The sequence below is a fragment of the Tamandua tetradactyla genome, chromosome 16 (assembly GCF_023851605.1).
Source record: "Tamandua tetradactyla isolate mTamTet1 chromosome 16, mTamTet1.pri, whole genome shotgun sequence".
Classification (NCBI taxonomy): Eukaryota; Metazoa; Chordata; class Mammalia; order Pilosa; family Myrmecophagidae; genus Tamandua; species Tamandua tetradactyla.
Genome location: NC_135342.1, coordinates 44,570,778 through 44,584,411, shown reverse-complemented (window position 1 = coordinate 44,584,411; position 13,634 = coordinate 44,570,778). Strand labels below are relative to the sequence as shown.

The window sequence follows — 13,634 nt, the reverse complement described above, 5'->3', positions numbered from 1 at the left end:
CCTGGGGGAGAGGGAAGGACCCGTGGGGCGGAACTGGGTCCAGCCTCCACCACCCAGCAGCTGTGGGCCACCGTGGGGCTGGGAGAGCCCTAGAGAAGCCTGGTTACTGTGTGGCTCCATCAGACCCCCCCAGCTGCTTGGCCTCAGTCTCTCCACCTGTGGAATGGGAATGACACTCTCAATTCTGCCTGCTTTCCACTGTGAGTATGATGAGGGTGAACGTGCTCCCCGGGCTGCAGACGAGGCCAGCTGGCCATCCTGGCTGGGTCTGCTGCGACCCCAAACTAGACGGAACACAGCTCTCTTCCTTTGCCACCTAATGGCTGACAGCTGCCTCAGTCTCCCCACTGTGATCCTGTCAGCTCCAGACACCCCTTACTCAGAATGTTCCTTCTAGGCCTGGGAATAGCTGGTTTCACAACCTGTTCCACCTCCATCTTGAATGTGCTAAGTCTTTCTTGGCTCACCCTCCAGTGCCAGCTGCAGTTGCCTCCAGTTTTTTTGACTGGGGGTTGTAAAAGCCATCTGATCTCCCGGGGCCCAGCCCCAGCTCTTTCCTTTCCCAGGCACAGTCTTTGTCTTCCCAGGACTGCCTGGAAATGGGCTTCCTCTTCCTTCACAACATGCTAAATGGCCTCCTGGTAAAACAACTCCAAACTCTGGAATACCCCAGTGGGATTTAACTGCCAGTTTATAAATTTTTCACATCTATTATCTTCTTTCCATAAACAGCCCCTGGCCAAACCCCTTACTGACGACCGCAGCCATCAGTTGAACGAACACTGGGTTTTGATGTGGCTAATACTGACAAAGGACGGACGAGAACATGAAAATCATCTGAATCGAACTGGTCAGCATATTCCCTGCTGATAAATGTTTTAATGCAACCACACAAACCTTTTATAAGCAAAATTAGATCTGTATGTTAAGTGGAAAAAAGTTTTTATCACCTAATATATTATGCATCTTTGCTGATGTCATTAAAAAGGATGTTCTAGAGATTCTTCAGTGGCTCCCAGCACTCCGCAATCTAGCTGGACTGTAATATATCAAGGTCTTGCACGTTTGTCATGTTTGTCCCCATTATAAACAATGCTGCCTGTCATCTCAGCTAATTTTGGGCAGGTCTGTGATTATTCCCTTAGGGAATTGTCCTAGCAATAGAATTGCTGGGTATAAAGTATGCTAAATGTTAAGGCTGGTGAGAAGTAAGCACACATTTCTTGTGCAACTATGTGACTCATACTTTGTGTACAATAGTTTAGGAACAGGGATTAGCACTTAATCCACATTGCAAAATGAGCGCTGGTGGGTTCCACGGCCATGTAAGGAGAGACTCGCTGACCCTCACTCATGGGAAAACTAGTTTAGGCAAGCCTTAATCTAAACTCAAACTCTCTGGATTTTACTGAAGATAAAAAGTATGGCAGTGTATGGGGTTCTGAAACTTAACGTGTATAGGATTCCCTGGGGGAGAGCTTGTTCAAAATGCAGGTCCCAGGGCCCTGTTTGGAGGGTTTGACTCCTAGGTTTTGTGCGGGGCCTGCAAACCTCCCCGAGGACTCGGAGGCAGGCGGTGCGCAGGGAGAAATGGGGCATAGAGTGTGGGACCCTGACTAGTGAAACTGGCAAGGCCACTACAGGAGCTATTCGATGGTCTTCTCCCACACCCTCCTTTCCTCCGAAGAATGTTTCCAAGGAAGGGAGAAATTGGCACCAGTTAAGGGCGGTGATATCAGGATTCTTTGATTTTGCAGCTTCTTTCCCCCAAAGCTACCGGTTCATTCCTTCTAGGGTCGGGAAGGGAAGACATCACAACCGACCTCCAGGCATCTACCCAGCAGATGGCGCTGGCTCGTTTTAAACACGATGTGAAAAAGGACGCTGAAAGCTCAAGCTAGACGGAGGGACAGACAAGAGAGGACGCTCGCAAGCAGAAATGCCCAACACTCACCAGTTGTCCCAAAATGACAGAGGGGAAACTTAAACCCTCGTGGATATGATTTGTAATCTGGTGTGTAGTCATAGACTAATTTCAACACGTGCTTTCAAAAATCACCTGCGGCTTCTCAAACCTGCCATCTGGCTGCTGGTTGGGAAGAGCTAAGGCATTGCCATAACCCAAGATGACCACAAGATGGCACTGCTGCACTCGGAAGGCCGAGCTGCCCAGGGAACAAATCTTAACGAAGTTAAAAGACTTGTAACTAGGACCTGAAAATGAGAGCATAGAAAGAGAAGAGGGGTGGAGAGAGATCTATTGTTTAGATTTGCGAACTGACTTACAAGTTCATGGTTATTCACTACTGCTAGCACTGACTAAGCTCTTTACATATGTGGTTTCATTTCAAGTTTGTAACAGCCTTATATGAGAAGCTCTAAGATGTCTCCACTTCTGGAGTAAACATTACATGGGGAACCAAAGGCTGAGATCTATTTTACTTTCTCGAAAGAAATAGGGAGAGTGGTCTAATTCTGGCCATGTCACTGTGAACGGGTGGCCTCTAGGCATAAAAGGTATTCCTTTCTTCATTCAGCAAATATATGAGCACCTACAGTGCATTCAGCAAATATATGAGTACCTACAGTGCCAGGCAGTGTTCAAGGTGCTGAGAAAACAGAGCTGAAAGAATCAGAGCATCCAGCTTCTATTGCAAAGAAACTGCAGTAAGTCATTAGGTTAGGGGTATGAGCTACAAAGAAAATGAGGAGCGCAAGAGCTAAAAGCTGCCTGCAGGTGCATTTTAGGTCACACCAGTGATAAATTAGAGCTGGCTCCTAAGAGCTCACAGGAGCCAATTGCTAATTTTTCAGGAATGTTTAAATGTCTTAAACACTGCCATAAATAAAACTTAAAATTATATAAACTTATACTTAAGGTATGTTTAAAGCAGGATTCAGAAACACTAAAAACTCATCACTTTTTAATTATTTTACATTTTACTATTATCCATGTCAGGAGTAAGCACACTTTTTCTGGAAGGAGCCAAAGAGCAAATATTTTAGGCTCTGCAGGCCATGTCTGTTGCAACCACGCAACTCTGCCATTGTAGTGCAAGAGCGGCCAAAGACAGTGTATAAATGAGTAGGCACAGCTGTATCCCAATAAAACTTTATTAACAAAAAACAGGTGGCAGGCTGGATTGGTTTGCTCAAGAAGTTGTGTCTCTTGGGACCATATGGTTGAGCTCTAATGCTGTGCTAATCCTACTGTACATAGTCTCAACTCCGCCTTCAGGGATGTCACATCGGTAGATTGCAGTTGATCATAGTGGGAGAATTTACACCACCAAATCAGCAAATGCTCCAAACTAGGGCACTCCCCCACCCCAATCCAGGAAGCTGGTTGTTAAGGAAACTGCCCAGTCTTTCCATCCTGCAGCTCCACCCCCACCCTCAATGTGTGCTCCACAGGGCACAGTTAAGGAATGAATGTATTGAAACAAAAGTTTAAAGCTTGTGTTGCTGACCAGAAACAATAAGGTACGTGTCAGTTTTAAAATCTATAGCTCCTACCAACAAAACCCCACCATACCACATCGCACTGGGCAGCCTGATAAGAATGCACAGCTAAACCGCCATGCATCACACCCCAGGCCTGACTTGGCTCATTCCACAATTAGCAATTTAGACCTAGAAAGGCCATATTCAGAGTCTCCCAAAATGGTAAGGGAAGAGGAGAGAAACTCATGAGGCCATCCTTGGCCACGTCCCAAATTCCTCTCCGACTCTTCACACCCTAGTGCCACCTCAAGTTACTTTGGAAAAGGGAATATTTAAAACCAATCAGGGTGTTTATCTAATTTGAGAGATTTCATTAATTATTAGAACAGTGGTCAGGTCCTAACAATAGACACACATAGCAAATACAAGTTGCATTTTGGGGATGAGGATGACTGCTGGGTACGTTATCAGACATTAGGCTGCCTAATTCAGTCTCTGCTACCAAAGCTGGCAACCTACACAGATCTTTCTGTCTGTCTACAATTCAGTATGAAGGGGGATTGAAAGGATGCCCCAAAACTTAGTCCCTTCCCAAGAACTCTTCTTACTTGATCAGCCTGGGTTTTATTTCTTTTCCATTTATGACATCTAAAGTTTATAATATCTTAAGTCTACACACGCTTTGAAATATTTCCTGAACAGAGAGAACAGCATTCTCATCACACCCCTTTAAGGATATCTTTATTCAAGTTCTCTTTAGACATTGTGAAATTCATCCTGCCCCACAACGCTTTGCCCTGCCTGAAGAACAGATCCAACATATATTTCCAACAGTTCTTCTAAAGAAGCATTGCTGTTTCTTTGTCCAACCTCAACCATCTGTACAATTGTCCCAGAAACACCCTCCTCTTATCCTGTTCTGGAATGTGTGCCATTCACTTTATAAGATCGTCTCCTTCCCCTTTGGGGCTTGGCCATGTCCACAATCCCGTCTTTTTTTTTTTACATGGGCAGGCACCGAGAATCGAACCCGGGTCCTTGGGCATGGCAGACAAGCACTCTTACCTGCTGAGCCACCATGGCCCGCCCAATCCCGTCTTTTAATAGCGCATAAAAGTCCACCAGGGAATGAAGTGTAGATTACTACTCTTTCAAAGAACTCCATTCTTCCTGATAAGGGGCTCTTGATCTTCATATTAGAATAACCTGAAGAGCTTAGGAAAATAGCAATTATCTGGTGCTGTCTTTGTAGATTCCCATGCATTATATTGTCTTAAAGTCTCCATATGTGAATTCAATGTGCAGCCAAGGTTGAGAACCCAGGTTCTAAGCAGTTCACCCCTCCACCCCCTTCTTCAGGTGTCAATGAGGAAGAATGCACCTCAGCCATTCCAGAAAGGACCAGCAAGCCAGGCCCAGGGAAAGTACCCCAAATAAGTCTGCTGTGCCTTTTACCCAGGTCAGCTTCACTCCAGCGAGGCCCTTTTACTTGGTTGTCCAGATCTTTGGGGCGGAATGAGTATGGTTACACCTCCACTGTCACATTAATAGACTAAAGAGTCAGAAACAATGGCATTTATGAAAAAGCATGAGAAACCTTCAATGTGACTAGAGGGAATTCAGTGATGTTCAAATGGTGCGGTTTAGACATGACCAATTTGTTCATTCAGCTATTGGTTTTGGAAACAGGAAAGTTCTTGAATTTACTACTAATACCAATATTGGCATTACTACTCAGACCATTCTAGTTTTCCTGCCTTAAATTCCAAGTAATCACTGAGGAAGAAGACTTATTTTAAATCTTCTCTGAAAGAAGACAGAAGTACAAATTTGCATTCCATATAGTGTCATGTAACTCCTCTGGGAGTTATAGAAAAGTAAAGCTTTCAACTGTACCCTTGGCATTGTAGGTGACCAGGATATACTATTATGTAGTTAATAGCTTTGAGCTCATGTTTGCAGACCATGAAATAAACCACGGGAGGAATACTTTCTGGTTGGAGTGGTTTAGAGATGCATGATTTAGACTGAGCACCAATTCAGATCAGAGCTTGGAAACGCCATGCTAGAACAAGAAACCACACAGGACCATGAGGTCAGGAGACAATCCAAAAAGACTGGCACACATTCCAGAACAGGCTAAGTGGAGGGTGTTTCTGGAACAATTGTAAAGATGGTTGTGGTTGGACAAAACAGCATCTGCCCATGCACATCATTTTTCCAGAGGAAATTTCTTTCCTGGTACCACAATAACCATTTAAGAAATTATAAAGACAGATTCCAATTTTCCCCAAATAGCCCAAGATCCCTCCTCCAAGAAATCAAGGAAAAAGAACCATAAAAATTTAATTTTAATATTACAGAAATAGTATATAATACATTTCTTTCCACAGCAGCGCTTTATTCACCTCTAAAAATTTTAACAAAATTAAGGCTAAATCAGAGCAATCTGATAGTAAAGGGACATTTTATGTGATGCTATTTTTAAAGAATGTTTTCATAAATACAAGATGCTTTCAGGTAAAAAAAAAATTTAATGTGGAACAAGTTACAGAAATGAAAATGCTGTACAAAATGTGCTCCTTTATACTGATCTACTACTGATAGATACCAAGACTGCCCTGGGAAGTTCCAAAGGGGAATTTTCAAGAATGAATGCTTTTTGACATGATACTAAGACCTTCTGAAGTCAAAATTCCACAGTATTAGGCCATTTTATAAAATAAAACCAAGGACAGTTGAGTCTCCAATATAATCCATCTAGGAATAAAAAAGCAAAAATATATAGTTTAAACTCGCAAGAAAAATATAGCTGAAGCTGTGGTACATAAAAGGATAACTAACAGCTTTGTAAGTGGCCCTTCCCTCAGACCTTCTGCAAGCCATGGAGGGAAATGAAGATTTTAGTGAGACAAAAAATATCATCACTGCCAAGACAGAGAACTAGGAAATCAGACAGGATTCCTGGGTCTGAGCTTTTGGCTATCAGTTATGAGGTTTCCTACGGTGAGGAAGGAGGAATATACTTTTTCCCCACTTTTCCGCTATAATTGGTCACATTTGGTTACTGTTTTCCCACTGCTTTCTGCCTTGAGAGAAACCCTTCAGTTTCTCCAGGATTTAGAGCAAGACGAAGTCTCTCTCTCCCCTTTCCCTGAGAAAACAACTAAAAGGAGACTACACAAGTCCCATGCTGACTCACTGCCGGAGCCTCACTCTCAATAGTCCTAGTCTCTGACGAGAGACGTGGTCCTCTGAGACCCACAGAACCCAGCTTTCCTCTGACTCCCGCACCACACCTGCTTTAAGAAATTTACATTCTTTCTTCTTCCACTCTCCTTTTTGCACTAGTCTCCATTTTAACACCCCTTCTCCATACTATCCTCCTGACCCCGACTTGTTTTGGTAAATTCAAGTATCATTTTCATTGACAGAGAATTGTAGATGGGCTAACGTCACCAACCCCTAGAGAAGGAGGTCTTATTTATAAGCCTAGGGCCCACCAGATTCAGGGACACCTTACTTTATGACTAGAGGATAATCTTGTCATGATTTATAAATATTCACCATAAAGTACAGATAGTAACAAACAATGCATTTTCTTCTTTAACTTTGCATGACAACTTTTGGTTTCCTATTTCTTTGCTTGCCAGATGCTCAATTTCCACTAAAGAAATAAAACGGAAGGAAAATTCCAGGCAAATAATATCAAATATATTCTTAAGAATTATCTTATTTTCCAAAGTCTACTAAAACCTCAAGGAAAGAATAGGCTGAGGTACATATACTAAAATGCATTTCTTAAATAAGTTCGTATGTAAACATAGAAGAGCATGATCAATGCTCAATTACCCATATTTACATAGAGTAATTAATACAATAACACTATATGACCACATACTCACAGCAAGAGGGATCTTTGTGATCTCCTCGTTCAGTGGTTTTCAAACCTGGCTAATCAGCAGGTTTACCCGTTGGTACTTTATCCTAGCCCTCATTCACAGATAGTCAGATCCAGCACATACGGCCTAAGACTGAGATATTTAAATTTTATAGTCCAATCCTCTCATTATATAGAGGAGGAAGTGACGGTCTAAAGAAGTAAAAAAAAAGAACCTGTCCACAGCTACAGAGCAAATGACAGAAAGGAAATGAAACTCTAGGTCTCCTGTCCCCTAAGCCCACAACTTTACTGTTATACCACACTGCCTTCCAGAGCTCCCCCAGACCTGTCCTGTCCCCTTGACTCCGAAGCAAAACACCTATTGATAGAATAATACAGGAGCAACAGTTATTCTGTTGCTGAAGTTAGGTAGTACATTGAGGGCAGGGACCATCCTCATAGTCCTACTGACACAGTCTTAGGCACAAGTACTTGTTGGTTGACAGACATTTGGCTAAGGCCCAATACTATATTCTCCGCTCACATCTTCATCTGTGATCATGCAAGAGGATGCAAAACTATGTTGCTGGATATCGAGGGGAGGGATTCCTTTATTTATGAAAATGCCATGTTCAAAAACCAGTTATTTGAGTGACAACACAAGTTCCATATGATCAATCACTATGTCCTCCCTTTGATCCCAAATTATCTGAAAAAATAAAAAGATTCAAGGGATAGGAAGAATCTGGCCATTTAACCTACCAAACTTGGCAAATACTAATGCCTAACTATTCTAAGGAGACAATCCTTGGCAACTTTTTGTTATTGTTTCTATTGATTTTCTAAGTGTTTTCCGACTTGGATGGAGTCAAACTCATATAAATTTGATAGTGAGGGACTGGCCACATTCAGCATCTATTCTACCACGGTCTGCCTCTGCCTCTCTCTCCTTACATATAAATACACACATGCACGCATGCAGGCACACGTACATACACACACACTGTGTGGGTGTATCTGGAAGTGAGGGAAACTTTTTATTTTTTTCTGTTTATAGATAAGAATCATGAACCATGTTATAAATAATTCTATGTTGTCATCTTGTTTGTAGATATGGTAAGAAAGAAAAAACAATAACAAAAACATTTAAAAAGCAAGCAGGAAAATATTAAAGAAAATTTAAGGTAAAAATAAATAAGCAGGACATCACCCACCACCAGGCAGCCCAGCCCTGATTATGTGCCCTTGACAGTCCAGGCTCTGCCCGCACAAGGACCAAGGAGGAAGCAGCAGGAGGGAACCAGATGGAAAGGTCAGAGCCTTGGGATGGGATGGGATGGGATCGGGGAGAGAACTTCCCAGCTGGTTTCATGGTACTCCGACATGGGGAACGAGCCATACCTCCACAGGCAACACCAGAGATGATCCCTCATATCCCTTTACTGAGAGCTCCCTCCATCCACCGTAACATTAAAAGGATGCAAAGCTCTACTTTAAGAAAATGTCACTAGAATAATTTATGGCTGAGGACCTTCCCACTTGAGTCTTTACACACCATTTGAAACCAACCATGCATCAAAACATTTCTTCTTCAAATCTTCTGCCACAGAGAGGCTGGGCAAGAAAAAACTTTTTTCAACTGATATTTTGTTTCAATTCTTAGAGTAAAGGACCTATCTTTAAAAAAACAAAACAACAAAAAAAAAACATGCTGAATTGAATCCAGTTTTGCCTGCACACAGACTCCTAATTATTCCTGCAGATAAACTTTTTAAATCACATCATGTCATTTATCTATTTATTCATTAAGCACATTAATTAAATGATGACAGTAGGACTTCTAGATTGTCAGAACTAGAAGAGACTGTAGGCAACTGGCATCTGAGGCCCCTCATTTCCCCCGAGACTGATGGGAGGCCGGGCCAGCCTGGGATCTCCCCACCCTCAACCCCCTGACCTGGTATCCATCCCACCAGCCCAACCCAAAGACTTTGCAGTACAAAACCTCATGAAAAATGTATGTCCTTTTTCATTTCAAAGAGTAAACAAATAATAAGATGAAAGACTTTTTATGCTTCATTATGATTTACAAGAGCAATAAATATTAGCAAAATGGCATGATATAATCAAAGAGTAAGGGCCTTTTGAAAAAAAAATGGCAAAGTTTATAAAGATTCTTTTCAATTTTTTTTACATTTGTTTATCAAGTCATGCTATATGCTATCTGCATACAACAACTTTTCTGTCTTCCTGCAGGGTTAGAAAGTCATTCCAGAAAGACAACAATACCACAAAACAACAGTCAGAGAATACACATTCTACAGCACTGGCATTTATAAGCTATGGTTCTACTCTACAACATCCACTGTGGTCTATACACACCATGGATATGGGCTAAAAAAAGATCCATTTGCTATTTAAACAGGAGGAGGATGAAGCTGCTGATAACATTTCAATAAAATATCTGATTCAGAACTTCCAGTGAAACTAAACTGAATTTAGCGAGGGTAGTGGCTGACTTATCAAATATAAGTTCTAGACAGTCTTATTTCAAACAGTAGAGATTCAGATAGTTAATACATCCTTTCAGGGGAATTTTATATGCCAAATTACTTTTCTTATGGGCCATATATTTGCATAGGGATATATTATTATACCTAACACACTAACTCTTTTATAAGTTTTTTTGTGCCCAGTTCCACAAAATAGAGCCCTAAAAAAACCTGTTAGCTGACAGATAACTACTGCGAACCAAGAGCTTCAAATGCTGACTACCCTAATCTCCCAGGAAAACTACACCAAAATAAAAAGGTCATTTTATGACAGCATCACTCATTTGTTTCAAAACCAGAGCAAATAGAAAACAACACCAATAAGGGAAGTTATATGTTTTTCTGACCAATATGCAGAAACACAAAAACGCAGCAGATTGCAGACATGCGGGAGTCAGCGCTGTATAGGAAAGAGTTAACAAATCAAACTCAGTACAACTTTAATAACTGGATTGAAAGTAGGCTCTTAATAAAATCAAATTATTTCTTCCTCAAGGCAACCATTAGCTATAAAGGAAAAATGATTTCATATCCTTGGTCCATAAAGAAGACACATTTATTTACATTCCCAATGGACTAAAAGAGGTTTAAACTATCACAATTAAAATTTTATGCTTCCAAAAATATTATATGATCAATGCACTTAACTTAAAGCTTTAGTTATTAATAACTTCATTTAGACTTCTTAAAAAACCAACACAAACATACTTTCTAGAGTGCAAAATGCTTCTTATTAAATACTTCAGTAACACAAAAGCAATTTGTTTTTAAACACAGGAATCCTTTTCTGAAGGATTATCGCCACAGAGACATCCATTGCCGGCAATGGACGCTAAACAAAACTGCCAGCTCAGTAAATGCAACATGGAAATTGTGCATTCAGTTTCTTCACCTCCCCAGATTTATTTGTACAGACTCATTGTCGGACTCTGGTACATGCACATATACGCATCACAAAGAAGTCTCCGTGCACATCCTTGTATTCTTCTGGAGTCCAAGGAATGCAGGTCTTCCAGGGACATTTTCAAGTACTCTCCGACTTCCGGGCATGGGGTAACTTGAGGAATGTTGAAGCCATTCTGACCACCTAGGGGAAAGAGGAAGAGCTCTTTTCAGGCAAAAAGTTCCAAACTTCTGCTGCCCTGACCCATACCAAAGCAATTCTACAATCCCATGACTTAATAGTAAAGGATCTGAAAGACCTCACTTTACTTCTGATTTCTAGAAGTTAAGGCCTCTTTTTAACTCTTAACAGTTTTCTCATTTCTTGGTTTCTGAAAGGATTCTAGGGCTGGCAGGAAATAAAACTGGTGAAAGGACACATCCTACAAAAAGCCCCAAACCTTCTTTACATACTGCTCTCTGTATTTAGTTAGTAACATATGTACATGGCATTCAATTCTTCACATATCCACATCCCCTCCCAGACACAAGCATCCCAGTATACTTCCAATTCAGAGAGAGCTAGTAAAATCGACACTAATATATTTCCCCAAATTTTAGAAATATTTGCACATCTATATAGCAAGGCTTGTTTCACCTATTATCAGACTATGAATGACCATGTCAAGGAGTATAGTTTTAGGGATTCCAGGAAAGGGCCTTCTGGTTTAGCTCTCCTACTGGCTTCCTAAACATCTGGAGTTCCCGTACTTTTGAGTTACACTGTTCAATACAAGTGTCAAACTGGGATGGGGGCTCACCTACAGATGGGGCTGTACTGCATCTCTCAGGTGTCTGGGAGCTGGGGAAAGTTTAAGAACCCTTTGTCTAAAGCGTGGGCCTCTAGGCTGTCACAAGAAGATGTCTTAAATTCCAAGAGGGCCACACTAGAAGACCTTGGGGACGGAAGCTCAGGGAAGTGGCTAAGGGAAAAATGAGGTAAAAGGAGAAGAATGGAGGTGAACAGATGTCATACTTCACAACCTTGCCTAAGGCTGGTCCTTATTTGTAGGCTCCAGAAAGGCAGGGGTTTCACTGTTTTGACAACCATTTCATTCCTGGGACCTATCACAGACCCTGGCACTTGCCACGCATTCATTAAATGTTTTTTAAATGACTAAGCATTCTAGGAAATGGCCTGGGAAGTGTACTATATTTCCCATTTCAGGGAGAGATACATTAAATGCAGAACAGGCTTATTTTTCTGAAGGGGTATATACTTCTGTTCTAAATTTTGTTGTTAGAAAGATGACACGGTTTTATATAAAAAAGCATAAGGTCTAAGGTCAGAAAGATTGACTTAAATACCAGCTATATAACTGTCAACCCTTCAAACTCAGCTTTAATAACAGAAAAAATAGGAATGATCCCTGTCTTACAGGGTATTTCAAGGATTTAGGTATAATGAATGAATGGACTTCCCAGAGAGCTTGGTACTCAATAAATGGCAGTCAGGGCTTATCTAGAAAATTAGAGGCGCCTGAAAATAAAAGATGATGAAGCTGAAAAGAAAATCTCTCAGCCTTAAAACAAGAATTTGGGGATTCTTTTTTTGTAACAAAGAGGATATGCATGTCAAAATATCAAGACAGTATTATTCCTTAATTTTGGCAGCAGGTGGTTAATACATTTGAAGATTTGACTGTGACTGTGTCACCAAGGTATTTCTGAAAGGATTTTCTCACAAAATATTTTATTGCTCAGAACAGGCTATCTCAAAATTAGCCATCCCACAAGAACTAAAACACTGCCGACAATGCAGAAGAAAGGTTTTCAGAATACCATCCCGATCGGCCATGCTGTCAAAGAAGAGCCAGGAAGAGGCGTCTTTCCCATACTTCACAAAAGCAACATAGTGGCTTGTTTCTATGCAGAGAACAGCAAACAACTCCATCTTCTGGCAGGGTATGCAGCCATGTCTCCAGTCCCAGTCAGGCAAGTCTTTGGGAAGTGACACTGGGTTATACTTATGATTCAACCTCTTGGGATGAAGGTGGACCTAAAATGGAACATGAAGAGAAGGCCATGACTGAGCCCAACTCAAAGTTTTAAGTCAATAGATTTTATTCACTCTAATCTAACACATGTCTGTAAGTAGCAACCAGACACTTCACAGAGGTCTAAGAAATAAGCAGTCAGAAGAAGCTAAATAATACTTTTTATTATGGATTTTTTAAAGTTAATAATGATTTTCAAAAATCTCCAAAATCTGAAATCCATTTTCAACTACATATAAGTTACTTGTTCAACAAGAGAACATCCATTAAGTGAAGTCAAACTTACTTGAGTGTTGCAGGTTTTACAAAACTGTTTGATTTTTCCGGCTGAGATGTCCGGATCATCATAACATTCTCTACATTCATACATTGCAAGTCCTCCACATATTCGGCACTGCCTGGGAGCTAAAATGGTGAGAGTGAGAGGGGAGTCAAGATGCCTTTAAAAAAATGCATTCTTTCATTTAAAAGATTAGAAAGAAAAGTTCTGCTTTAAAAAGGACTTAAAACAGTCTATCCCTTCCACATCCCTATAATCTTTAAGTTGGATTTCCCTGGAATTAAGATATCTTTGAAGACATTTTCTTTGACCAAATAATGATATTTTTAAATAAATATTCTAGGGTGCTTTTCCCCCGATCATAAAAGTAATGCATCATTTTTTAAAAATTCAAAGAAGAAAACTGAAAACATGTACAATTTCAATTAGCAAGAGATAACCACTTGCAATGTAAGTACACACTTTCACGAATAATTTTATATCTGCAAATGTAAGCATATATACATATGTGCATATGTGTATGTATATATATATAT

At 40.8% G+C, this 13,634-nt stretch overlaps 1 protein-coding gene across 22 annotated transcripts in view; it reads right to left on the bottom strand.

Annotated features, from left to right (window-relative positions):
• Positions 1–10,587: 10,587 nt before the first annotated feature.
• Positions 10,588–13,634, bottom strand: part of CYLD (CYLD lysine 63 deubiquitinase) — a 56,239-nt gene continuing 53,192 nt past the window's right edge. For 21 of the 22 annotated variants that reach the window (XM_077132411.1, XM_077132407.1, XM_077132413.1 and 18 more), the window contains 3 exons: positions 13,105–13,223; positions 12,604–12,820; positions 10,588–10,966 (listed from right to left, as the gene is read on the bottom strand). In XM_077132411.1, coding sequence (XP_076988526.1) covers positions 10,782–10,966; positions 12,604–12,820; positions 13,105–13,223 — 521 coding nt within the window. In that variant the 3' untranslated portion in view covers positions 10,588–10,781. The remainder of the gene's footprint in view (positions 10,967–12,603; positions 12,821–13,104; positions 13,224–13,634) is intronic. The other variant, XM_077132415.1, reaches the window with a different exon arrangement.